At 40.7% G+C, this 25,775-nt stretch overlaps 2 protein-coding genes across 6 annotated transcripts in view; both read right to left on the reverse strand.

Annotated features, from left to right (window-relative positions):
* The window catches only part of Scfd1 (sec1 family domain containing 1), a 65,338-nt gene extending 55,349 nt beyond the window's left edge, over window positions 1-9,989 (reverse strand). For both annotated transcript variants that reach the window (XM_038336669.1, XM_038336670.1), the window contains exons 1-2: window positions 9,892-9,989; window positions 2,214-2,284 (exon numbers count right to left, since the gene is read on the reverse strand). In XM_038336669.1, the coding sequence (XP_038192597.1) occupies window positions 2,214-2,284; window positions 9,892-9,943 (123 nt within the window). In that variant the 5' untranslated portion in view covers window positions 9,944-9,989. The remainder of the gene's footprint in view (window positions 1-2,213; window positions 2,285-9,891) is intronic.
* Window positions 9,990-13,459: 3,470 nt separating this feature from the next.
* The window catches only part of G2e3 (G2/M-phase specific E3 ubiquitin protein ligase), a 40,950-nt gene continuing 28,634 nt past the window's right edge, over window positions 13,460-25,775 (reverse strand). For 3 of the 4 annotated variants that reach the window (XM_038337814.1, XM_038337813.1, XM_038337815.1), the window contains 4 exons: window positions 24,159-24,340; window positions 21,553-21,725; window positions 15,957-16,147; window positions 13,460-15,366 (listed from right to left, as the gene is read on the reverse strand). In XM_038337814.1, the coding sequence (XP_038193742.1) occupies window positions 15,107-15,366; window positions 15,957-16,147; window positions 21,553-21,725; window positions 24,159-24,340 (806 nt within the window). In that variant the 3' untranslated portion in view covers window positions 13,460-15,106. Of the gene's footprint in view, window positions 15,367-15,956; window positions 16,148-20,213; window positions 20,263-21,552; window positions 21,726-24,158; window positions 24,341-25,775 lie in introns of those variants that run through there. The other variant, XM_038337816.1, reaches the window with a different exon arrangement.

The following is a 25,775-nucleotide window of genomic DNA, read 5'->3' on the forward strand; positions in this document are numbered from 1 at the left end:
AGAGCCCCACATAGGAGCACTGAACTGAGCTCCCAAGGTCCTGATGAGGAGCAAAAGGAGGAAGATCATGAGCAAGGAAGTCAGGACCGCGAGGAGTGCGTTTACCCATTGAGACAGTGGGACAGATCTAACGGGAGACCACCACGTCCAGTCGGAATGGGACTGATGGAACAGGGGACCAAACCAGACTCTCTGAATGTGGCTGACGGTGGAGGAGAACTGAGAAACCAAGGACAACGGCAATGAACATGAACTCTACAGCATGGACGGGCTCACTGTGAGCCTTGTCAGTTTGGTTGCTCACCTTCCTGGACTTAGGGGGAGCTGGGAGGACCTTGGACTTAACATAGTGAAGGGAACCCTGATGGCTCTTTGTCTTGGAGAGGGGTGGAGTGGGGGTATGGGTGGAAGGGAGGGGAGGGAAGGGGGAGGAGGAGGGGAGGAGATGGAAATCTTTAATAAAAAAAAAAAAATGAGAAAAAAAAAACATTCAAAAAAAAAAAAAAAGCTACAGAGAAACCCTGTCTCGAAAAACGAAAAATATCAGACTACAAAGTCCTTATTTTAAACTTCAAGAAAGAACTTTGAGCCAGGCAGTGGTGGCGCATGCCTTTAATCCCAGCACTCGAAAGGCAGAGGCAGGCGGATCTCTGTGAGTTCGAGGCCAGCCTGGTCTACAAGAGCTAGTTCCAGGACAGGCTCCAAAGCTACAGAGAAACCCTGTCTCGAAAAACCAAAAAAAAAAAAAAGAAAAAGAAAAAAAAGAAAGAACATACTGCAAATTCACACTTATTTTTTCATATTAGTCCATATATATCCTTTCTAAATCCCTATAAAGATGAGATAAAACTTAGCCCCTTTTAAAACTACAGTACAGGGCTGGAGGTTAAGTTCTGTGCTAAGAGACTGGCTGCTCTTCAGGGGGCCCGTGTCTGATTCGCAGCACTCACATGGCAGCTCACAACCATCTGCAAATCTAGTTCCAGGGGATCCAACACCCTTTTCTGGCCTCGGCAACCACCAGGCACTCACATGGTACACACATATATATGTAGGGGAAGCACCCATACACATAAAATAAAACCCCTAAAATATCACAAGTTCCAACAGTATAAAGAAAATTTAGGAATTTAAGCATCTTAGGTAAAATAGATATTGACTTAAAAAGTGAAGTCCCTAAGCCAGATACAGTGGCTCACACCTGTAATGGCACACTCAGAAACCGAGGGGGACCACAGTGAGTCTGAGGCCAGTCTAGCCTACAGTTCAAAGCAATGTCTTAATATCAACCACAAATAAAACCAATGTCCCTGAATATAGAACTCCATGTCAGCCTAACTCACTGTTAGCTGTGGAGGTTGGGCTAACAAATGAGATCTTCAATGGTTGGGTTTCCAACTGTTCAAAGTGACTCTTTAAAGAGAAACAAACTGCTTGGGGTGAAATAAATTCTGCTATTGTTAGTACATGCTATTTTTGAATGCCAGAAATTTCCTCAAAAGAAGCTACAATTTTTCTGCTTTGGCTCTAAAAGGTGCTCAATCTTTCAAGACTCTTTCTATTTAAACCTTAAATATAGAGTAGTCCCTTACCCACAGTTTCTACTTCTGCAGTCTGTTATCTGTAGAAACCGTGGTCAGGACCCCACACTGTGAAGTTTCCTATGTCCTATTCCACTCCATGAGCGGCTCTGCAGTTCTGCTCTACACTGCCCACGGCACAAACAGCCTCCCCACTCCTCAGTCACCCAGAGCTGTCGTTATCAGATCGACTGCCAGGCTACCATAGTGCTTACTCTCCCGTGACCTTTGCTTTACTTTTCAATCCTTGAAAACACAGGAGCAGAGATGCTGACAGTTGTTATTACTGGTAATGTCTTCTGTACCACATCCACCACTAGACATACATAGGGAGGGGAGGCACATACATACATAGTCTTGGGTTTGGTTCCAGGACCCTCCAAGGCACCAAATCCTTGGACAATCAAGGACTGTCCTACAAAATGACAGAGCACTGTACATGTCCTACACGATCCTCTTGCATACTACACTTCTATGTAAACAACTATATTGTCTAGGGGATAATAAAGAGAATAAAAACATTCATAAATTCTAATTAAAACAAACTAATTTTAGATTTACAAGAAATTTCTCCCACTTAGGATCATTTTAGGGTTCAGAGAAAGGTCACAGTTCCCACCATGCAGTTCTTACCTTCCATACTGGCTCTCCGGTGCTGTTTTTAACATGAGGCACATTGAAGTTCAACATTCGCTTCAGAGCCACTGAAAACCAAAGTTTACAACATCAGTTATCTAGAGCAGGCTTTTGTTTGTTTCCTCACTGCAAACAAAATGCATAAACGAATGCTAACAAAACTAACAACATGGCTGAATGTGTAAAGCTAGGGTCAGATCTTGTAAGACAATTTCATCAACAGCCAATTGGAATCCATTAGAAGAGAAAAATAAGGCACCTGTGCCAAAAGTGGTGGAGCGTGCCTGGGGTCGGGGTAGCTCAGTGGGACAGCTCTTACTCAGACCACATGGGTTTGACCCATGACATTGTGTGGGCGACGGTGGTGCACACCTTTAATCCGAACACTCAGGGAGGGAGAAGGGGGATCTCTGTGTATTCCAGGCCAGTCTGGTCTACAGAGCAAATGGCAGGACAGCCAGAGATACACAGAGAAACCCTGCCTCGAAAAAGCGAAAACCCCAAAAATCCACACACTCCTGAAAAAGCACTTTCTGTTCCTCCTGACAACCCCACACTGCGACAGCCTTAATAGCTAACCACTACTGTTGTCTATTAGTTGGCTGAAAGCAAAGGTAAGAACAATCTTTACAAAGATTGTCTATGGCATGCTTGACTGTTTCATACGGAAACCCACTATGGTAGGTCTGGTTTTTAGTTACTCCAGAGTATAAGCCAATAAATCCAGAGAAAGGTTATACAGCTTAATTAGTTTATAGTCCTAGAGGAAAATGAGACTTCATAAAGTACTAGATAATGACTGAAGTTATTCACTTTTCAGAAACCAGAGCAGCCATGCTTTATATGTTACAGTGCTACGTGGCTTTTATTGCTCACCTGTTGACCACAGCAGATAAACATTTCCTAAGGAAAATGAAACTCTACTATGCTGGTGTTCTCTGTGTGTGCATGTATCTGTGTGACTTTTTTTTTTTTTTAGCAATAGTCTCATTAAGTCAGTCTCAAGGGGATAATCTTGAACTTCTAATACTATGCCTATGCCTCCTGAATACCGGGATACAGAAAGGCATGCACTACCATCCCTCCTAGTTTGTAAGTGGTGCTGGAGAGTAAACCTCACTTACTGCATGCAAGCACCTGAAATTGAGATGGCCAAGTATTCAAGAAAATGTATGAATCAGATGATTTAAGACTGGCTACTCATGGGTGGACAAGAGATGTCCTTCCCCCTCCTCCCGTCCATCAAAGCCTGAGAGAGGTGGAGGAGCTGGCCCTGGGGTCCTAAGAGTGGGAGGGACTCTCACCTGCTACAGTAGTCAGGAGAGTGGCCCCTGCACCACACTAGAGCTGGCCCTACGGGTGCAAGTGTGAGAGCGCCGACCTTGAGGGCGTGAGAACTGGCCCCACTCCAGCTCACTGCTGCCAGAAGTGACTTAGTCTACGCAACACTGGAGAGCTCACCCTGGTGCTGAGCACAGGGAGAACTGGCTGGTGGACAGACCCTACAGCCGCCCAGGCCAAGCCCCAGCATCCAGCCCATCTATGATCTGCTGGAGCACGTGAAGGGGCCTGACTCACAGACCCACAGCTGCAGGAGCTCCACAACCCAGGGCAAAAAGAGGATATCCATAGTGTAATAGAAAGCAGAGGCCCCGAACCCAACTACTGACTCTGCAATGAACACTTACAAGTTAAGATGTATAGACAAAGGGGTTTGTGGTGTGAAGGCTTTTAATTTCCCCTTTTAATTTTTTTCCTCTTTCTCTTAATTTTGCTTTGTTGGGTGGGGGTGCAGGGGCAGAGGATGGATGTAAGGGGATGGGAAATAAATGGGATCAAGACACATGATATAAAAGACATAAATAAAAGAAAAAAACCTGACTACCTTGAAATCTACTTTGTTAATTTATTTTGAGACAGGGTCTTACTATGTAGCCATGGTAGCCTTAGAACACACTATGTACACAGGGCTCACCGAGCTCTGCCTGCCTCTATCTCCCGAGTACTGAGATTAAAGACGTGCCATCATGCCAGGCTACTCTGATTTTTAAAAGCATTTGAATTTTAGGTAATACAGAATAATCTGCAATCCAAGATGATGTGGGATTCCCCTCTGTTTGCTGTATGTTTTATTACCATTGGTTAATAAAGAAGCTGCTTTGGCCTATGGCAGGGCAGAACAGAACTAGGGAGGAAAACTAAACTGAATGCAGAGAGAAAGAAGGCGGAGTCAGGGAGGCACCATGCAGCTGCTGAAGATGCTGGAACCTTATCGGTAAGCTACAGCCTTGTGGCGAAACATAGATGAATAGAAATGGGTTAATTTAAGATTAAAGAGCTAGCTAGAAATATGCTTGAGGCATTAATCAATGTTGTAATTAATACAGCTTCTGTGTGATTATTCAGGTCTGGGTGGCTGGGAAACCAAAGCGCAGTCTCCATCTACAACAAACTATGAATACAGCGCCATATAATACACAAACAAATAACCTCAGAGCACATTCGCCTTTGAAGGAACAGCTAATAAACACGTAAAGGTTGAGATACTGCTCAGCACTAGTACTGAAAAAAGCATACTTCAAACGGTTGGCAACCATCATCAGAAGCTTCCTTAGATACCAAATTTTCTTGGATGCTCAAGTCCCTCACACTTAATTATAAATTTTCTTTGATAATATTTTTTTTAAAACAAAATGGTATATAGTATTTGCTATATACCATTAAGGGGACTCCCTTAAGTCATGGTTAGATTAGCTATTAATACCTAGACCAATGGAAATGGAAGCCATTTGTTGTACTGCATTAAGGGACAATGACAAGAGGAATGTCTATACACATTTAGTATAGACACATTTTTCTTATAATAGTTGTGATTTGCAGTTGTCTAAATCCACAGTTGCAGAAACCATGGATAGAGAGGTAAGAAAACTAGAGTATTTATGTAAATAAAGTTTTCTCTTTTTTTACTGTATTTTTGTGTATTCTTGTGTGCATGTACATAAGTGGTGATATTTTGTTTGTGTTTTAACAAATGAAGTTTGCAGCCAGGCGGTGATGTCACACACCTCTAATCCCAGCATTCAGGAGGCAGAGGCAGGCGGATGTCTGTGTAACCAGGTCTACAAGAGCTAGTTCCAGGACAGGCTTCAAAAGCTACAGAGAAACCCTGTCTTGAAAAAAAAACAAAAACAAAGAAGCAAGCAAGCAAGCAAACAAACAAAAAACAAAGTTTGCATGAAGATCGGAGTGCAAAGCTAGCCACACTAGTCAGCCATAGAGGCCAACCAGTGGTGGCATACACCTTTAATCCCAGCCCTCAGGAGACAGAGGAAGACAGATCTCTGTGAGTTCAAAGCTACTCTGGGCTACAGGAGACTGAATCAGTCTAAAAGGGAAACAGAGCCAAGCGGCAGTGACTCACACCTTTAATCCCAGCACTTGGGATCACATGCCTTTAATCCTAGCACTAGAGAGGTGGAGATGGGAAGAATATGGCTGGGCAGGGAGAGGATATAAGGAGGGAGGAGACAGGAGCTCAGGATCCAGTCTGAGGTTTCCTAATAACAGGATCGCCCCTTTTGGTCTGAGGATTCAGTAGAGGTAAGAACTAGTGGCTGGCTGGCTGGCTGGCTGGCTGGTCTGTTTCTCTGCTCTTTCAGCATTTACCCCTGTATCTGACTCCAGGTTTTTATTATTAAGGCCAATTAGAATTTACACTACACACATACGTCACGCCATGTAGGTGGAGACCACAGGAGTTGGTTCTCTTCTTCTACCATATGGGTTCTGGGAGTAAACTCAGGTCATCAGGTTTGGTGGCAAGTGCCTTTACTTGCTAAAACAGCTTGCCAGTCTAACCTAATTTCCCTGCCAAATGCTGATTCTACAATAATATATATTACCAAAAACTGCTACCCACTTTAAAGAGTGACAGCGGCTGTGGCATTGCACATAGACACATAGCAAGGACACAGTGCTCCGGAGTTGACTGTGTTCTCAGCGGTGCTTTCCTCCCATGGCCAGGCACTAAAGACACAAGAAAACCTTATTTCTAGGAGAAGCAGTTATACTCTTCATTCAACAGAAAGCAGGAAGAACCACAGCCTAGGCTGCCACGTAAGCTGGCACCTGGCATTCGCCAGAGTTAACAGATGCTCAGCCATCTCATCATGAGGTCTGTCACAGCAGATAATCTCACTTTGTCTTGGCTCAGCTAGGAAAGGCTCTCCAACTCTGAGCCTTGGCTAACTTGTTAAAGACATTTTTTTTTTCCTTTTTTTTTGAGAGAGAGGGTTTCTCTGTCTAACAGCCCTACCTGTCCTGGAACTCACTACAAACCAGGCTGGCCTTGAACTCACAGAGATCTGCCTGCCTCTGCCTCCCAAGTGCTGGGATTAAAGACATGCGCCGCCACCATCTGGCCTCAAACACAACTAATTTGTTAATGAAGCATATGGCGTATGTTGAAAGAGTGATAAATGAATGCAATTCTACTTCATTAGAGTTCAACACTCCAGTGCTTAAATCACTGCTTCTAACGGAAAAGATAAACTAACTTTCTTTATGTGTTCTAAGTATATTACCCTATATTCTTACATTTGGTTAAAGTAGCTTCACCCTTACCCAGAAAATTTTCTTCACTCATTTATATGAACAGTATGCTCGTCATTCAACAGATATTTACTGAGTGCTTATCATGTACTAGATTCAGCCCTAAGTATAGGGGATCCCACAGGCACACAGATGAATAAAAATGGCCTGTCCTCGGACAGTTTTCATTTCATTCTTGTTGAGGATGAGGGCCATTTACAAAATAAATAATACGTGATGTATTAGATCACGGTAAATGCTGTGAAGAAGAATGGGACCATGAAAGGAGAAAAGTGAGGTGGGGTAATCATAAATAGCGATTAGGAAGGTCTCCTGAGAAACACTTTTGAGTAAAGACCCAGAGAAAGTGAGCCATACAAGTTACTTACCAAGAAACAAACATCCAGGTGAGGGGTCAAGGGAGGTAACACAGTGAGTAAAGTAAGCAGAAACTAGGACATATGTGAACTTGGGAGATCAACTATACCATAATGAAAATAAGACACTATTAAAGAGTTTTAGGCAAATGTGTGCCATGTTTAGTGCAGGTGGCATCTGTAAAAGAATGAAAGGGAACAAGGTTGTAAAAGCAAAAACTACAGACAGAAAGTTATTGTGCAAACTCAAGGAAACTGCACTGGGGGACAACAACAGCTACCGGAGTTAGAGAAAAATGGAATGACTTACGGACAAATCTGAACTGAGTTAACGTAAAAGAAGAAAACGAGACAGTCACAGGGGTTTTCCATAAGCAACACGAAGAAGGAAGCTTTCATTAACTGATACCAAGTGGCCTGCACTCAGAGTAGTCTACCTGGGAATCACCAGCTGTGGAGGTTTGCAGGCAAGCGGCCCCCTTAGGCTCGGGGATCTGAATACTTGGACACCAGAGAGCAGCACTATATGAAGGACTGGAGGTGTGGCCTTGCTGGATGAAGTCTGTCACTGGGGTTGGGCCTTGAGGTATCCCCATTCCAAGTCCAGAGGCTCTATGTTCCTGCTACATGGGAATCTGGATGCACAATTGGCAACTACTTCTCCAGCACCATGTCTGCCCGCATGCCGCCACTCCCCTGTCATGATAACGGACCAAACCTCTGAAATTATAAGCAAACCCAAATTAAATGTTTTCTTTGTAAGTTTTCCTTAGTCGTGGTGCCTCTTCAAAGCAACAGAACACTGACCAAGACGCCAGCATATATGATAATTAAAATTAAGAGGCCAGATGAGGTCACGATAAGAGAAAAAGCAGTTGATTTGGGCTGTGCAACACTGAGAAGCAAAGAGATAAGCAAACACCTGCAACAGCAACAAGCAACTTATTCTGACTGTTGACTTGAGGATAGAAAAGAGAAGAAAGTCACCCAGGAAGCTTTCACAAAGCGGTGGTATTTGAGGTGACAGAGGTATTTCAGGAGGACAAAGCAAGAAACAGGTATGCTATTTAACACCTTTGTACCTTAGTTTCTTCACCTGTGAAATTAGGAAACAACAGAAACCACCTAAAACAATAAGTTCTCAGTGCACAAACTACTCTCTCATCCAAACTGACTACAAACTACTTTGTATCAGAGCATCTTCTACCTAGAATATTTGAGGATTGTTATTCCAAAATATTCTCAATAGAAATAAAGGAAATGCTACTTCTACTGTTGTAACACAAAGGATTTTATTCTTCTGAAAATAAGAAACAATCCACTTAGGGCACAAATTTAATAACTTATGTAGCATTAGCAATATAGTAAAAATGTGGACTCTTGCTGCAGTGAAATTCATTTCCACTGAAAGACAAAATGTAGTAATACATTTTAATGTTTTACAGTGCATATTAAAATGTACTGTTATAGAAATTCAACCTTTAAAAGGCTCCCTTTATTCAGGACAGTTTTGCTGCTGGGCAGTAAGATCTAATTCATTTAGTTTTATTAAGCTCTTGGACCCAAAGTGCTAAAAAAACCTGGGCTTCTATTTCTTTGCAATAAGATGAATTCTCAAGCACTCCTCAAACGATGTTTAAGTTATGCCTTACTGTGCCTCACAGGTTCTACTAAATTATCTACTGAGAAATGTAAAGCACATTTCAGTATGCTACATTCAAATCTATGAAGTTTTATTTTATTTTTTGTTTCTTTTAAGACAAGGAAATCAGGTACAGTTCAAATTCTTCTGGAATGTTGTTCTGATCGTAAACAAATAGTTTTCATACAAATGAGCATAATTTCAAGAGAATTAAAAAGTGTAAACATTCATGATGGCCCATGGTCTATTTCTATTCTCTTTGGCACAAGGCTTCTCCACAACTTGTATATATAAATCAAATATAACATAACTATATTGTATATAGTTATTTACAAATTCTTACTTGGGGGCCAATATGCTATTATCAACTTACTAGAGTTACTTACAGAAAATAAGGAAAATTAGGAGTATCTCATATTTAAAAAGAAGCCAAGGGAAGCAATATGTACCTTTATATTTTCTGAATTAAGTGGAAGCTGTGCGAATGTGCTTCACTTAAGATACAATTATACCACTTTGAGATTACTAATCTGTGGAACAATTGAAACGGGGTGCTGCTAATTTGACAGTCTCCACTCCCTTCCAGCAAGCTGCAGAAGGAAGTCATTATCATTTTTTCTAGAGGTTCTCCCGAGACTGGTCCAAAGAACATGGCATAAAGTAAGGAGCTCTGAGAAGAATACTCAGATTTTGTAATTACGGCGCAAATGTCAGTTTTAAACAACATCAGACCTGAAAGTGAAAACCAAGCCACCCTGCGAGACTTGGAACTACGAATAAACACGAATCGAGAGTCCTCGTTAAATGACAACGTAGGAAAGGCAACACCAGCTGCCAGCCCTTGCTGGGAGGGCCTCCTGGAGCTCAGTAATGGAGCGACCAGCCCACTGAAGCGGCTCTGTACCACAGGCAAAGCTGAAAGACTAAAGTCATTTCTTCCTTTCACCTCAAAGTGGAGCAGCTCAAGAAGCTCAACTCGAGCTGCACGAACAACCAGCGATGGCGACCAACAAGCAGGTCGCTGCTTTGCTCAGGACCAAGCTGCAGAGAAGGAAATAACGAGTACCTGTTTGCCTCTCCCGAATGCTAGCCGTGGACGCCATCTTGCTTCCCAACATCCACTGCCCGGCTGGCACTGGGAGCCCAAAGATGACGTGGCGCACCCTCCCGCCCCGGAAGCAGAATCAGGGAGCGGGACCCGAGAATCGACCCGCCTCCTGCGTCCCAGACCACGCCTTCGCCCCAGCCATTGGTGCTTCCCGATTTCCCAGCAGCGTTCCCGACCAATCGGGCCGAAGCTCCCGACATTCGCCTCTCTGGGCGGGGGCGTGTGCAGCGGGGCCGGCAGAGTGACTGCTGCCGCGCTTTCGATAGGGTTTAAAACCTCGTAAAACTTACACGACTAACTGAAACGCTGGACACTGTTTTCTGATGCCCATTACAGCAGAAGTGTCCGTTCCCTATTTCTATGAAAACAAAAACTTCCCTACAAACGCTGCAATATCGTCAGCCCCATTTCTACAGCATAACGACCTAGCTTTATGGTTTTGGTCAGCTAGGCTATAAAATCACCTTGGAGTCAAGTAACAGAATTTCTTCCTTTTAGTGTAGATTAGAAACCACCAGCAGGGCTGGAGAGATGGCTCAGCCGTTAGTTAAAAGCTGGGGTCACAATAAAAATAAAAGCCACCACCACTATTATTCTGGTGGTACATTTTAAACACTGTATGAAATAAATCCCACATCGGCCATCTATATATAAGAGATTTTATTGTCAAAAATATATGCAATGACAACTTATTACCAATTGGATGAATTAACTGATGACATTTTATTAAGGGGTTAATTCTGAGCAATCAGATTGAGATAAAAATCAAACCTTCAATAATTTGGCCTTCAAGATTACATAAGTAAATTTTTTCCTATTTTTTTTAAAGTCAAGGTTACATTTTACAACAAAACCATGTGCTCCATTGGAAAGATAGATTGATTTTTATAAGATGAAAACAGGCTATTTTAAATTTTAATCTACCAGGAAATACCTTAACCTAGAATCAGGATTCTGCAAGAATTATATTATCGTTTACTTTATGGCTGACACATGCATTAAGAACTCAAATCGAATGTTTACTGGGTTTCTTCAGTGTCATCACTAAGACTTTAAAGGGATCTCCAACCACCTAGCTTGTAATGTAAAATTAACAGTTTCTGCCTTGAGGGGAGCATTCTGGATTCCAGTATCCAGGAGCTATGAAGCATAACGGCTTTCCCACCTTCCAGTGGGTTCAATGTTAGTCACATGAGCATTCCCACTTTTAAATACGAATTTACAATATAATCATTTAAGTTCCACCACAAACTCCTTCCTAAACTATAAGGCACATTAACATAAAACACCAAGACAATGCTAACATTCATAGTGTTTCTGTCGAAGTGTGTAGTGGGGGAATGAACTGATAGCAAAATACACCCCCACAGAAGAGTAGATATATATAAAAAAATCCTTGCAAAGCTAATACCAATATTTTATCTTGGTTTTAAACTTATCTCGCATGATTACAATCAGAGTAAAAACCATGGTTTCAGAGTGTTAATTTACTAACTGTATATATCTGACTCCAATTTTTTTTGGCTTAAATAATTAAACATTAGGTGATAGTTTTATCATAGAATAGCCCAAACCAATTCATTTCTTAGGAGTTCCAAGACCTCTCAAGCTTGGAAAATAAAAGATCTTGAATTTTACCCACTTTAATAAGATTATTAACCTTGTAAATGTATTAGGTTAAAAGACTAGTGAGAGAAGGGGATGGGGTTAAGGCACTAACGGAAAAAAAGTAACCCAAGTTTATTACATACATGTATGTCATGATAAACATTGCTTTGTACAATTATTATATGCTAATAAAAAAGAAAAATGAGCTGGGCAGTGGTGACACATGCCTTTAATCCTCTGGGGAGGCAGAGGCAAGCGGATCTCTGTGATTTCAAGGATAGTGAGTTCCAGGACAAGGATACACAGAGAAACCCTGTCTTGGAAAACCAGAAAAAAAGAAAAATGAGAAATGAATTATAAAAGAGAGTTGAGTACTGCTGGAGACATCCAAGGAAAGGACTCTCAATAGAGAACATGCTCCATAAGACCAGGCAGTGGGTTGGTGAGGGCCCAGCCCTTTGTGCTTGGTGCCACCCCTGGGCTGGAGGTCTTGGGTTCTGTGAGAAAGCAAATGGGCAAGTCATGGAGAGCAAGCCGGGGAGCAGCACCTACCCATGGCCTCTGAATCAGCTCCTGCCTCCAGGTTCCTGCCTTGACTTCCATCCATGAGAAACAGTGATATGGAATTGTAAGCAAAATGAGCCCCTTCCTCGCCAGTTGCTTTTGGTCATGGTGTTTCATTACTGCAATAGTAACCCCGAGGTAGATCCCAGGAAGTTTTAATTTATGAGCACTTCACATTTGGTGGCACAAAAACATTTAGAAACTTGATTGTAAATTTTCATGACTTTTTTTCTTAAAATCTGGGTGACACTACGGATGAAACCCAAGGTCTACACAGGCTAGCCAGGAAAACCACTCTGCCGCTGGCCTGCATCCTCAGCACCATGTGATCTGATTATATTTTAAATAGACAGATTTATAAACTATCTCAGTACAGTATCTGGTGTGCAGGAGGTATGAGTATATTTGGATATTTGAAAATGGTCAAAAACAGAACTAAAAATTGGGTCTCTCTCAGGGGCTATACAATTTCTAGGTTATAGATAATATACATTCAAGTAATTCAAGATTAAGTGTGTTTCATGCTTTTTACACTGCATTATCTGAAGCACAACATTAATTTGTAGCAATGACATAATGGTAATGTTTATCAACAGACTCTAGGCATTACTATTTTAATATGACCGAATGCTAAAGCAAAGTCACTGGGAAAGCCCACCATTATATGTCCCTTTATATAGCATTTGAACATCAAATGTACAGGTTCCTACAGCTTCCAATATAATTAAATAGGGGGAAACATAGATAACAGAGACCATGATAGTGCACTCTTTTTACTTAAAACAAAAAACTGTTGCTTCATAATGTTGAAACTATGTATTTAAAAATTCAAAGTAAGAACTATGCTATAAAACATGCTAAAAGCACAACACAGTAATACTGATGTTTCTCTGATAAGCCTCAAGTGTAAAGATTAACCTACAGACCACACTAACTAGAATACCTTTGAAACTGATTGTTTCACTGTAAGAAATAAATGTTGTTAATGATACCATCTCACAACTAAGACCACATTTATGGAAGTGAAACACTACTTTTACTTGTAGGCAGCCCAAACCTCCATACCCCAACACAACACTGTATGAGGGTTGCTAGCCTCGTTACTATCCTAGGAAAAATATTAACTCAAAGTACAAGTCAGAAAATAGCATTTAAGTTACATTTAACAGCCTTAAAAAAGTAGTGAGAATTAAGTAGGTGAAGAGGTAAAGATCCCATTGATCAATTAACACACCTGGAAAGAAAGCTGCCTGCTGAGAGGAGGTTTGAATTATCTGATGATGGATCACTAAATTACTTTTGAAAATCTAGCAAAATGTAACACAAAACAAAGAAATGCCTTAAGGCTAAATGCTCGTTTTAAAAAAGAAAGGAACTTTATTAGTTCTGTAAAGTACAACTTGAAGGGTTCTGAAGCAACGAACAAAAATGACACTGTGATTACATTTGGGTTTTTTCCTTTGGCATTAAGATCCTGTTATTTAAGGGTGTTTCCCGGGGTTAACAGTACATGACCAAGAGCAGACACCTGCTGTGTGCATCAAGAAAAATTTGATTTTTTTTCTTAATCTCCCATAATATTTTGGACTGAAACTTGGGGCTTTGTCTTCCCTATCCTCCCTAATAGATTAGGGTACTAGATTTGCAAAGCCACATATATAAAGATGTTACTATGAGGCGCTCCTCTGCTTAATTATTTGTCAAGGCAGGGTCTCATGTAGCTAAGAATGGTCTTGAACTTGCTCTGTCACTCCTGATCCTCCTGCCTCAGCCTCTCTAGAGCATGGATTACAGGTATGTGCCATGATATCTTGCTAGAGACTATCTACACCTTGAACTGACTTAATTACATGCTTCCCTGCTGCTCGTGGCACATTCACACAATCAGAAAGATAAGCACTGCCGGGGACATTGGAGACATCATGACCCCAGCACCGAAGTGACTAAGGCATGAGGACTGCAAATTTATAACAGGTGGGGCACTATAGACAGACCCTACCACAAAGCAATAAAAAATTGAAAAATAAATAGTTTATAAAGAATATACAAAATACATTACTTATATTTATGTGGCAAAATTAGAGTGTTTTTTTAACTATTTGTAGTTTTAAATTATAATTTATTCATTGCTTATACAATGTTATCTTTTGAAAGCAAAGGTTAACTATGGAATGCTGCAGTGAGATCTTACCAGTCATAAGACAATCTTGATAATAAATAGCTATAATCTAGCCAAACCTGACAGTCAAGAGATTATTCAGACACGAGACATACAGAATGAGATGTACATCCTAAGGTATTTAGAAGTACAACTGAAGACCCAGCAGCAGTGCTTGTAAGCCTGCGGAGCACCCACAGACTCCAGGATTATTTGTCTAGCTCTGCTTCTTATATAGGACCTTCAATTACTCCTTATTTAATTGTTGTATTGTTCACAAAATACAAAATAATACAAAAACATTTAAAACTTAAATCCTAGAAAAGCATATCCATAGCTCTGATTTATGAGATGACTTTCTAACTTTTCTACTAATGCTTTAAAATATAGAAATATGACAGCCTTTCTACAGAATCAATTCCAGGAAAACCAGACAACATAGAGAAAAACAAATAACATAAAACAAATGAAACAGACAGGAAAAAAAAAAAAAAAGAAAACTCCAAAAGCTGTGTCATTCTATAAGGTGAATCTAGTTGACAAGGCGAGGGGACAGGATTGCTTACGTCATGCTAATATAGCCGAGCACCTGTACAGCAGAATAGTTCGCACAACCATTCAAAGAAGATTCATATTGGAGTTATGAAGAAAGCATAGTCATAGGAAGCTATCATTGGATACTAGAATGTCTTGACCGAACCCTCAGTGGTTCAGAAGCCAAAACATCCCTTTATAAAAGAGTTATAAATTTTAGTGAGCCAAGAAGCTGGCCAGAATGTTCAAAAGCAATGATTAATAGCAATAACTTTATCAATAGCAGCCTTTAAAGAAGCATCTCTTCATTTATGTCCAAGGTAATGAGCGAGACCCTTCTTCCTTTTCTAGTCTTAGAGTGTCTCTTATGGCAAAATCCATATTTTCTTGAAACTCTTGAAATGTGTTGGTGATCGGCAGAGCTAAACAGTTACTACATTTGTTTCCAACAGGAAGATCCACATGGAGACATTCAATTGAAGGAAGGGGTTTAAATCCAGCGGGTGGAACAGAGCTACAGCCGGTTGCAAAAATAAGAATGTCTTTCATTGTAGTTGTAGATTTACCATCTGAAAAGTTAGCAATCAAAGAGAAAAGAAAATTAAATCTACAAAACATTACTATTTTGTCAGTTAGACACTTTCTCAACCAGACCGCGAGGACTGACAGTAACAGTCCAGCACCCGCCAAGGACAAGCATGCTGAGCAGTCCAGTCAGCAAGCGAATCTCAGGGTGGGAAAAATCAATCAGCCCACCCTCATTTATGTAATAGTTAACAGATGCTGAAGCAAACACTATATGTAAGAAAATTACAACTTGAAAGTTCAAATTCCCTTTAAAGAATAGAATAATACAGTTAATGTTGACAAATACTAATGGTACAGTGGATAAGGCAGAGTTTATCACCAATTGACTTTAAATTGAAAAAGATTAAGTAGAGATCTTTAAGCCTGCTCTTTGCTTGTTTTTTTTTCTTAAGACAATCACTTTCCAGGTTAAACTATATGTGTGTGTGTTTGTGTGTGTGTGTGTATATGTATATATGATATACATGGACGGGATAACTGGTTTCCTTTGCAAACACAAATAACAGCTTATTAAGTCTTCTTAATGGCAAGAGCAAAACCCTAATAAACACACTGAAAAGAATTCACATACCCTCTACAGCCTGTAAGTAACTGTTCCAAAACCTCAAGGTCTGTCCATCGGGTAATCCACGGACTGTGAAAAGATCACTAAGGGTCTTTGCAGAGAGATTCTCAGGTTTACGACAGAGGATTTTATGAAATACATCTGGGTAAGCTTGAATCTTCTCTAAAACACCAAGTGTTTTCAGACCCTGCTTAAAACTGGAGAAAAGAAATAATGAGCAAACATACATACATATATACATACAAGTTTTATAATAAATTTATCTGGCATTTTATAAACAACTGATTAAAAACAGAAAACAGTCCCTCAAAAACTACTACATGCATTTAGATATAAGATAAACTACTAGAATATACTTTCACATCAAGAAGAAATGCATTATTGATTACTGTAAATCACTATCTTAAAAACTGTATTTTATTCAAAATGGCAAATACTATCTATCATAGTTTGACACACTGCTCCTTTATAATATGGTTGTTAAATGGAATCCTAGGAATAATTCCACGTACATAGGGTGGCTCAGATGTCTGCAAAATGGTGACTCTTGACATTGCTCTTGGTTGCCTACCCAACCATATGGTAAAACCTTACCGATAGAGGAACCCTGAACCTTGACACACACACACACACACACACACACACACACACACACACACACACACAAATACCTTGCTTAGCATGCCTGAGGTCCTAGGGTGGATCACCAGGACTATAAAATTTTAAGAAGTACCTTTATTTCTCCACTTTTCGGAAGACATGTCAGTAGGAACAAAGACAAGAAACTTATCTTAGCGAGGACAGCAGTCTACGATCATATTGATCTGGACACACTATCTGATGCACTCTATTACACTGGTTTCCTTTCCAATCAGGGTGACAATGCTCTTCCTGTGCTCTTTCTTCCTCCAGTCCTAGCTCTGCAGTAGATGTGAGAACTGCTTTACCTTCAGCATCCCACTGAGCTTGGGCAGTAGAAACATCAATATAAAGCTATGGCTCGTTTCCTTATAACTGGCATGATCTTATAAATTCCAAGCTCAGTAACTGTTAATTTGCGGTCAATATAAAAATGCCAAAAAAAAAAAAAAAAGAAAAGAAAAAAAAAAACCAAGCTGGGACAAGAAGGAAATTTAGATATTTTCAAAATGCATGTAGAATAAATGGCACCACAACAAAGGTAAACTCAAGTTTGGACCAACACCTCTCCAGCACTCCAGCATGGTGGGTGCAGAAAGTGTGGCGGGAAGCCCTGGGAAGGTAGAACTTTTAAAGGGGAAACGCCGTAATCAGGGGAGTTCATGTCTGTTGTCTTGGGACTGGATAAGGAAAGCATAGGATACGGTAGTTTCTGAAACCATTGGTCTGTTTTGGGTGCAAAAACCTAACAAAGAGGCACAAATTACTGACAAGTTATCTTCAAGGACAGGATGTCACCTAGGAACATCTGGAACTTGTTAAATTTTATGGTCCTGCTCCCTAGAGCTCCTTTTCAGGGTATCTGTTCAAATTCTGTTAACACAGCACATTTCTGGAGCTGAGATCACGTCATTCCCCCATACACACACACACACACACACACACACACACACACACACACACACACACACACACGAGATGAAGCTAGAGTTTGCAAAGCAGGTCTTCACATCGGAAGCACGTTATTGTTTCTGAGACTTCTGTTTATAAAATGTTGGATTAAATCAAGCAAGTAATTATTTTGTACTGTTACTTCTCCAGTATCTGTTTAAAAACAAACAAACAATAAAAAATCTCAAAAAGATTTCTTTTGTTGTGTATGACTTGCTTTGCCTGAATGTATGTCTGTCCACCATACAATCAGTGCTCAGGGGCCAGTGCTGAATCATGTCTTTAATCTAGCAATTTCAACCTGTGAATTGCCACCCTTGAGGGTCAAATGTCAGACATCCTACATATCAGATACTGACATTACAATTCATAACAATAGCAAAATTAGCTATAAAAATAAGTAGCAGTGAAATAATTTTCTTTGGAGGCCACCAATGTAGGACCCAGCCATGACAAGCTCAATAGAGTCTCAGTAGCTTACCCTAAGGCAATACCTGGTTCTAAGAAAGATCACAAACTGAGACCACCTAGGAACCATCAGACCATCCAAAGGAAATTCCTGATGTTCCAAACCTTGTAGATAGGATCAACTGCCAGCACACACCCACTCCCTTTTCACCAGGAAACCCCTAACAAATGTCAGCCAATCAGAGGTTCTGAATCTTAGAAATCCCTCATCCCAAACTCTGCTTATTATAAAAACCCCACCCCAACTGAGTAGGGGCTTTTCGATCAAGCCAATACACTGAACACATGGAGAGTCACATTGAACACATGCAGAGTCCAAGTTCAAGAACTTGTGTAAGAATAAATGATCTTGGCTTTTATATACAGGACTTGGTCTCCTATTTGGTTTTGGGGGGATTCTGTGGCATGGTCATAACACACAACATGAGGAACTGTATTGAAGGGTTGCAGTATCAGGAAAACTTAAGAATCAATGCTCTAGCCCATAATACTATAGTATCCTTAAGAATTAGGATTGAATTGGGATTATTAACCAGATTTGACAGCACATATCTGTAATCTTGGCACTTTGGAGGTAAAAGAAAGGGTAACACAGTTCAAAGTCATCCAACGTAAGGAGTTGGGAGACCAGCCTAGCTTTTGTTGTTATTTTATGTGCCTTGGTGGGACAGTATCAGAACCCTGGGACTGGAGTTACAGACAGTTATAAGCTGTCATATGGGTGCTGGGAATTGAACCTGGATTCACCGGAAGAGCAGCCAGTGCTCTTAACTACTGAGCCATCTCTCCAGTCCCCAGTCCAAATTGTAGGTAGGTAGATGGAAGGAAGGAAGGAAAGAAGGAAGGAAGGAAGGAAGGAAGGAAGGAAGGAAGGAAGGAAGGAAGGAAGGAAGGAAGGAAGGGTAGCTAAAGCCAAATGTATTGGCTCACACATTGATGCTATGTTGCATTACAAGAAGCAAAGGAGCAGGAAGAATCTTGTCACACTGGCTAGAAAAGTAAGCATCAAACATTAAAAGAGCTCAAAAGAAGCAAGCAAGCCTAGAGGGACATGGTGGGACATATCTGTAATCCTAGGAGCAGCTTCAAAATATAGCCAAGCATATTTATACTGATTAAGATACATCACATGTTTGTTTAAAACCAATACTAGACTCAATACCAAAATGGTAAGGCTGAACAAGATAGTCATAAATTGTGTTTGATTTGGGTGGTTGTGTGTGTAATAAATATAATTTTTTTTTAAATGAAGGAGTTGGAGAGATGGCTGAGCAGTTAAGAAGACCTACTGATCTTGCAAAGGATCTGGGTTTGGTCCCCAGCACTCATGACTCCAAATCCAGGGGATCTAAAATCCTCTTCTGACCTCTGTGGCTCTTGTACACAAATGGTGCACAAATGTACTCTCAGGAACATCCATATAAATATTTTTACGGGGATGGGTTGAGATGGAAACAGAAGGGATTAGGTGAGGGGGATTGGAGAGAGAATTCTGGGAGAGACGACCAGAATTGGGGGACATTTTAGAAGTGCCATAGAACTAGTGCAATGGAAAGCCCCTGAAATCTACAAAGGTGACTCTAGAAGACTCTAGTAATTTGGGTATGCAGCCTGAACCTGCATCTGCAGGGACCAGGCAAGGCTTCTAGAGGAGAGACTGAAACCCCAACCCAGGCACAAAACCTTTGGCCTGCAGTTGCCCTGCCTGCAAAAAGTGCGCGGATAAAGGTGGCACAGAATTTTTAGAAGTGGCCACCAAAGAACGGTCCACCTGTGATGTGGGAGAGTCTTCTGTTTGTGTTGATTCATTGGTTAATAAAGAAACTGCCTTGGCCCATTTGATGGGCCAGCCCTTAGGTGGGTGGAGTAGACAGAACAGAATGCTGGGAAGAAGGGAAGTTAGTCATCGGCATGCCTCTCCTCTCTGGGACAGACGCCATGGAGCCAGCCACGCTGAATCTTTCCCGGTAAGACACCACCTCGTGGTGCTACAGACATTACTAAATATGGGTTAAAACAAGATGTGAGAATTAGCTAATAAGAGGCTGAAACTAATGGGTCAGGCAGTATTTAAATGAATACAGTTTGTGTGCTGTTATTTCGCGTGTAAAGCTAGCCGTGTGGAATCCGGGCAGGATGAAAAACAGGCCTGCCCGCGTCTCATCTACACACCTGGAGACCCACACCGGGATTGGGAGCCCATACCTGACACTGCCTGGAGGGCCAGGAACCAGAGGCTGAACAGCCCAGAGACCTAGGACAAAACAAACAAGACTGGAAAAAAGTCAATGAATCCTAATGCTTTACTTTTCTAGGCACAGACCAGAGTCTAGGGTAATTGTCACAGAGGCTTCATCCAGCAACTGATGGGAGCACAAGCAGAGACCCACAGCCAAATGCTAGGCGAAGTTCAGCCAATCCTGCGAGACTCACAAAAATCAACTAATCAGGGTTCATAGGGGCTCACAGAGACTGAATTGACAATCAGGAAGCCTGAATAGGTCTGAGCGAGGTCCTCTGCAAACATTTTATAGTTGTGCAGCTTGGTGCTCCTGTGGGACTCCTAACGGTAGGGGCAGGGGCTGTCTCTGACTCCTTTGCCTGCTTTTGGGACCCTTTTCTTCCTACTGAGTTGCATTATCCAGCCTTGACATGAGGTGTGCACCTAGTCTTACTCTTACTTGTCATGTTGTGTTTGGTTGTTATCTGTGAGAGGACTGCTCTTCTATGAAGGGAAGAGGGGAAGATCTGGGGGAGAGGGAAAGTGGGGAGGGACAGGGAGGAGAGGAGGAAGGGAACTGCAGTCAGGACACATGAGGGAAAAACAAACACAAAAGGAACTGTGGTCAGGTGTAGAAGCGCATTTCCTTAAACGTTAGCAGAGGCAGGGGGATCTATCTGAGTTTGAGGGCAGTCTAGTCTACACACACAACATAAAAAGTAAAGATCCTATCTAGAAAAGGAGGAGGTTGGGAACGCTCAAGTTTTTCAAAGTACAAAGGGTTAAGAATAATGCTCTGAAGAGTAAATTACAGAGATGGCTCTTCCAGAGAACCAGGCTTAATTCCTAGTACACACAGGGCAGCAGACTACAACTGTCTGAAACGTCATTCCCTCTTCTGGCTTCTGTGTGTGGGGTGTGTGTGTGTGTGTGTGTGCGCACGCGCACGCCCGCGCGCGTGTAAATCCCCTTAGAAAGAGCAAGAATCAGATCAGTATTTCAACCAAAGAATGGTTTGTACTATGTTACCAGAAGATGACGGGGTCCAACCGTCATCCCATGGATGAGAAGGGAGAGCAGTTCAAGTGGTTACAGTGAGTTTCCATTAGAAAACTGCAACTAATTCAAGTGCTGATTGTTCTCCATGAAGAAGGCATTCATGCAGTTCCGGACAGAATGAGAGCGGAACTTCTGGAGGGAGGCTAAGCTTTATAAAGTGCCATTTTAAACAGCATTAACATTCTCTGAAATTAAAAATTCATGTTTATTACCAAAACCACTTTAAATTTAATTAGATAGAATCTTTAACATAGAAACACTTACCTCGCCAAGGGTTCCTGGACTCTCTTAATAACATGGTAGAAAAGGATGTCCTTTACCAGCATGTACTTGTCACTTGCTGTTGTTATGAGTCTTAAGCACCCAATACTCTCCAGGTAGCTGTAGCACTCCTTTATTGCTGACTTCAAGCTGTTCATATCGGCTGCAGCATTTATCTGCAATACAGGAGAAGAAACATTTATTCTGAATGAGACCAAATTTAAGATGATACATATTGTATATTCCATTTAAAAATGGGTGCGCATGCGGGTTTATGTTTGTGAATACAGGTGCCGATGGGGATCTGGAGGTTGTGACTTGCCTGCCATGGATGTTGGGAATTAATCTGGATCTTCTGCTAAAAACAGCACCATGTCTTTTTATGTGTCTTTTGAGACAATGTCTAACTGGAGACCTTGGCTAGCCTAGAATTCTCTATGCAGAGCAGGCTGATCATGAGTACAGGATGTGCCCACCTCTGCCTCCCAAGAGCTGGACCTGAAGGTGTGCAGCACTGCTCCAGACCCCAGCCTGCACTCTCAACTGCTGGACTGTCTCTCCAGTCCTGTATTCAACTATTCCGGAAAACAGGGTGGAATAAAATTATGCCCAGAAATAAATTAGAGAAGTCCTTTACCACCCTGGAAACCACATGATGGAAAGAGGAAAAAAAAAAAAAAATCAACGCCCACAGGTTGCCTTCTGACACCCACATGTGCACTATGGCATAAATACATGTCACATCCAACAAATACTACAGGCTATAATGTGCTAGTTCCTACTCTAAAACCGAGAAAGCAGATTTTAAACATCTATGCATTCTTCTTCTTCTTTTTTTTTTTTTTTTCGGTTTTTCCAGACAGGGTTTCTCTGTGGCTTTGGAGCCTGTCCTGGGTTTTAAACATCTATGCATTCTTATACATACCCTACACATTGTCAAATGGTATGGCAGTATACTAGATTAATGCTCATTTTCTGTGCTTTTTCTACAACTTAAATTCAGAGATTAAGATATTATTAATTCAGCATTCCGTCCTCAATAAAACAGTTCAGCACACATAACATTTAATAACTAAATGAATGAGCAAACAGGATATAGTCAAAATGGAACGTCTGGAAGAATCAGTAGAAGAAATATTAGGAAAAAAATCTGAGTTTGATATAGTCTCACTAGAAATAAAAAAAAGTCAGATATGCCACTTTTATATACTAATAACTAGGATATAGTTGGGAAAATATAATAAGAAAGAATGAAAGTGCTCCCTTTTCTTATAAATAAGTATTTGAGAAAAAAAGCAATGAAAATCTTTGGACTGGGGCAAATAATTAGCTTTTGTCTTATAAAAGCAAGATGGCTCAGCAGGTAAGATCTTTGCCACACAAGGATAAAGACATGAATTCCATCCTGAGTCCCAGGGTACAGGGAGAAAACTGACTCCCAAAAGCTGTACCGACTTCTTACCTCCACATGTGTGCCACAACAGGAACGCAACACACACACATATGTAAAATAGAAACATGCTGGGCTTGACAAACTCACTCTAAAATTTACAACGGGTAGGTTAGCAGTAAAGAGCACTTGTTGCTGTTTCAGGGTAGGAGTTCTGCTCCCAGCACCCACACTGGGTGGCACACACACAGCCCATACACAGATGCACACATATAAACATAAAAAAAAAAAACCTTTGGAAAACGACATGTGATTTTAGCAAGGCCTGGTGGCACATACCTATCTGCATTCCCATCACGTGGGATGGCTGAGGAAAAGATTAAGAGGTCAGGCCAGCCTGGGCTACAGAGGCCCTAGATCAAAAATAAACCCCAAGGAGTCCAGTGTCGGACGACTACAGCGATGGCTGAGGCATCAACCTTCTGTGCTGAACAAGTGAGACACTCACTGTTAAATGAGGTGGACGTCACCTGGCAAGCAAATGGAACTGCATCTCCTTTTAAAATGCTAAGTTCAAGGCCTACTAGACAAGCCAGCACTCCTTCAGTTCTGGCACGCGGGAAAGCAGAGACAGGTGGGTCTCTGATTTTGAGGCCAGCCTACTCTTCATAGTGAGGTCCAAGCCATGAAGGGCTGTCAAGATCGAAACTACCAGAAAAAAAAAAAAACCATAAATACTCACTCTATCACTTCAGTTCCTTTAGTGGATCATATGATCTCTCCTCATCACATACATGAGGAATGACAAACACCGACTGATCAGACAAACCCTTATCCTCAGGTCTCCCCTTATAAAGGAAAGTCTACTTTATCTGCTTCCAGGATGCATTATGGAACTTGCCTGATTATCTGTCCAGTCTTGGCCACTCTGACTGTAAATCTATGTAACATTAAATAACATGGAACCTATCACAATGTCCATCTCAATCTAGCAGACTCTTACCTTTCTTTTGTTACAAGACAGGATCTCAAGTTGTAGCTCTTAAAATTGAACTCTTAAATGGTGAGATTTGTATAGACATGTTCAACCATGCAGAGGCCAGACTGGTTTCTGACTTAGTTCTGAGCTCTTTGGGTAAACATAACAGAGCCATCATTTATATTAAATGCAGTTAGAATATAATTTATATTTTAATAAACAGATCTTTTTTTTTTTTACCTTGAATATAATCTGTGTCACTTCAAAGTCTGAAACATCATCTACAATTGGTAGGGTATTTTCTGGTCCATAAACAAGACAGTTGAACAAAGTCTCAGAAAAGAAACCAGGAGAAGGACCACCATGAACTAAGGAAATGGCAAGCATTTTGCCAGCTTCATAGTAAAGGTTCTCTTCCAGAGCTGTAAATACAGATAAAAAATAACTCATTAAATTAAAAAAAAACATCATTTAAAATGAAGACATAGATAATAGCTAAAAATTAATTTAAAAATCTAAGCACTTGTAAAATAACCATAAGAAACTACCATCCTGTATATGGACCTTCCCAAGAACTGTGTTGAATAGCTTCACCCTGGATATAGATAACCAATTATAGAACAAAATGTAAATCCATGGGAAAGTAAACTACCTATAACCAAGGGCTGCAGTGATGGCTCAGCAGTTAAGACACTTGCAGAGGACATGACTTTACTTTCGGCACACATGGTGGTTCGCAATAACCTGTAACTCCAATTCCATGGGACCTGGCATCCTTTTCTGACCTTTGAAGGCACCAGACACAAGTGCTATACACACATACATTCACGCAAAATACTCATTCACATGAAATAAAAATACAATCTTTAAAAATGTGACTGCAGTTAATTGTATCACAATAAATGTAAACCCTCTGGCTTACTTTTGTCTGTCACTAAATTTATACATAGCTGGGTTCTGCTATATTAGATCTGAGACTTGAATTAGTTAAAAAGTGCAGCTATTAGATGCATGAAACTAGAATAGACCACAGTACACAGCATCCCTCACTCGTGGCTATCCAGGTTATGGCATTTTAACTGTGAGACATAATGTTGCAATCACTATTGGTTTACATATTCTTGCTCAAATACATGATCTGATCAGATCAATTCATATATATGGTATTAGGGAATCAAAGGATATGAACATTTTTAAGGTTGTTTATGGATTTACTCCCATAGCACACAGTTAAAGCATTAAGTACCTTTAAAAAAGGTTATTCACAACGTGTTAGCAACTATGATGGGTGAGAAAGATATATAAATGCTAGTTTATACTTTAATAGTTCTTTAAAACATTTTATTAATAACTAACATTTAAAGTATATTTTTGACAATAATCTTATTTGTAGCTACAGTCTACAGCTGAAAAAAGACCTATATGCACAGAAAGTAATGAAATAAAAGCTACTAGGTCGCTATATGCAGACTTGAATCAGGATTTAGAGTACATTTCTGTGTTTTACACTGTGCCAAAGCTACCTTAAAAGTTAACATAACTATTTAGCACGGTACGGGGGAGGGCAGAGAACTAAATTTACACTATAAATAGAAAAAATAATTATGCTTCAATTAATGATAAAGGAAGAAACTGAACTGTAATAAATCTTACTCCTTTTTAATTTCCTTGTTGTAGGAAAAACTCTTAAGAACACTGAATTGTTGTTTTCAAGTGTTTATTTGAACCAAAATACATTTTTACCAACAGCAAAGGCAGAAAGGAACATAAGAAATTTTTAAAAGAAAACCTTTAGTCGCAGCACTTTAGAGGCAGAGGCAGCCAGATATCTGTGATGAGTTTGAGACCCAGTCATGT

This window comes from Arvicola amphibius, chromosome 7 (assembly GCF_903992535.2).
Source record: "Arvicola amphibius chromosome 7, mArvAmp1.2, whole genome shotgun sequence".
NCBI lineage: Eukaryota > Metazoa > Chordata > Mammalia > Rodentia > Cricetidae > Arvicola > Arvicola amphibius.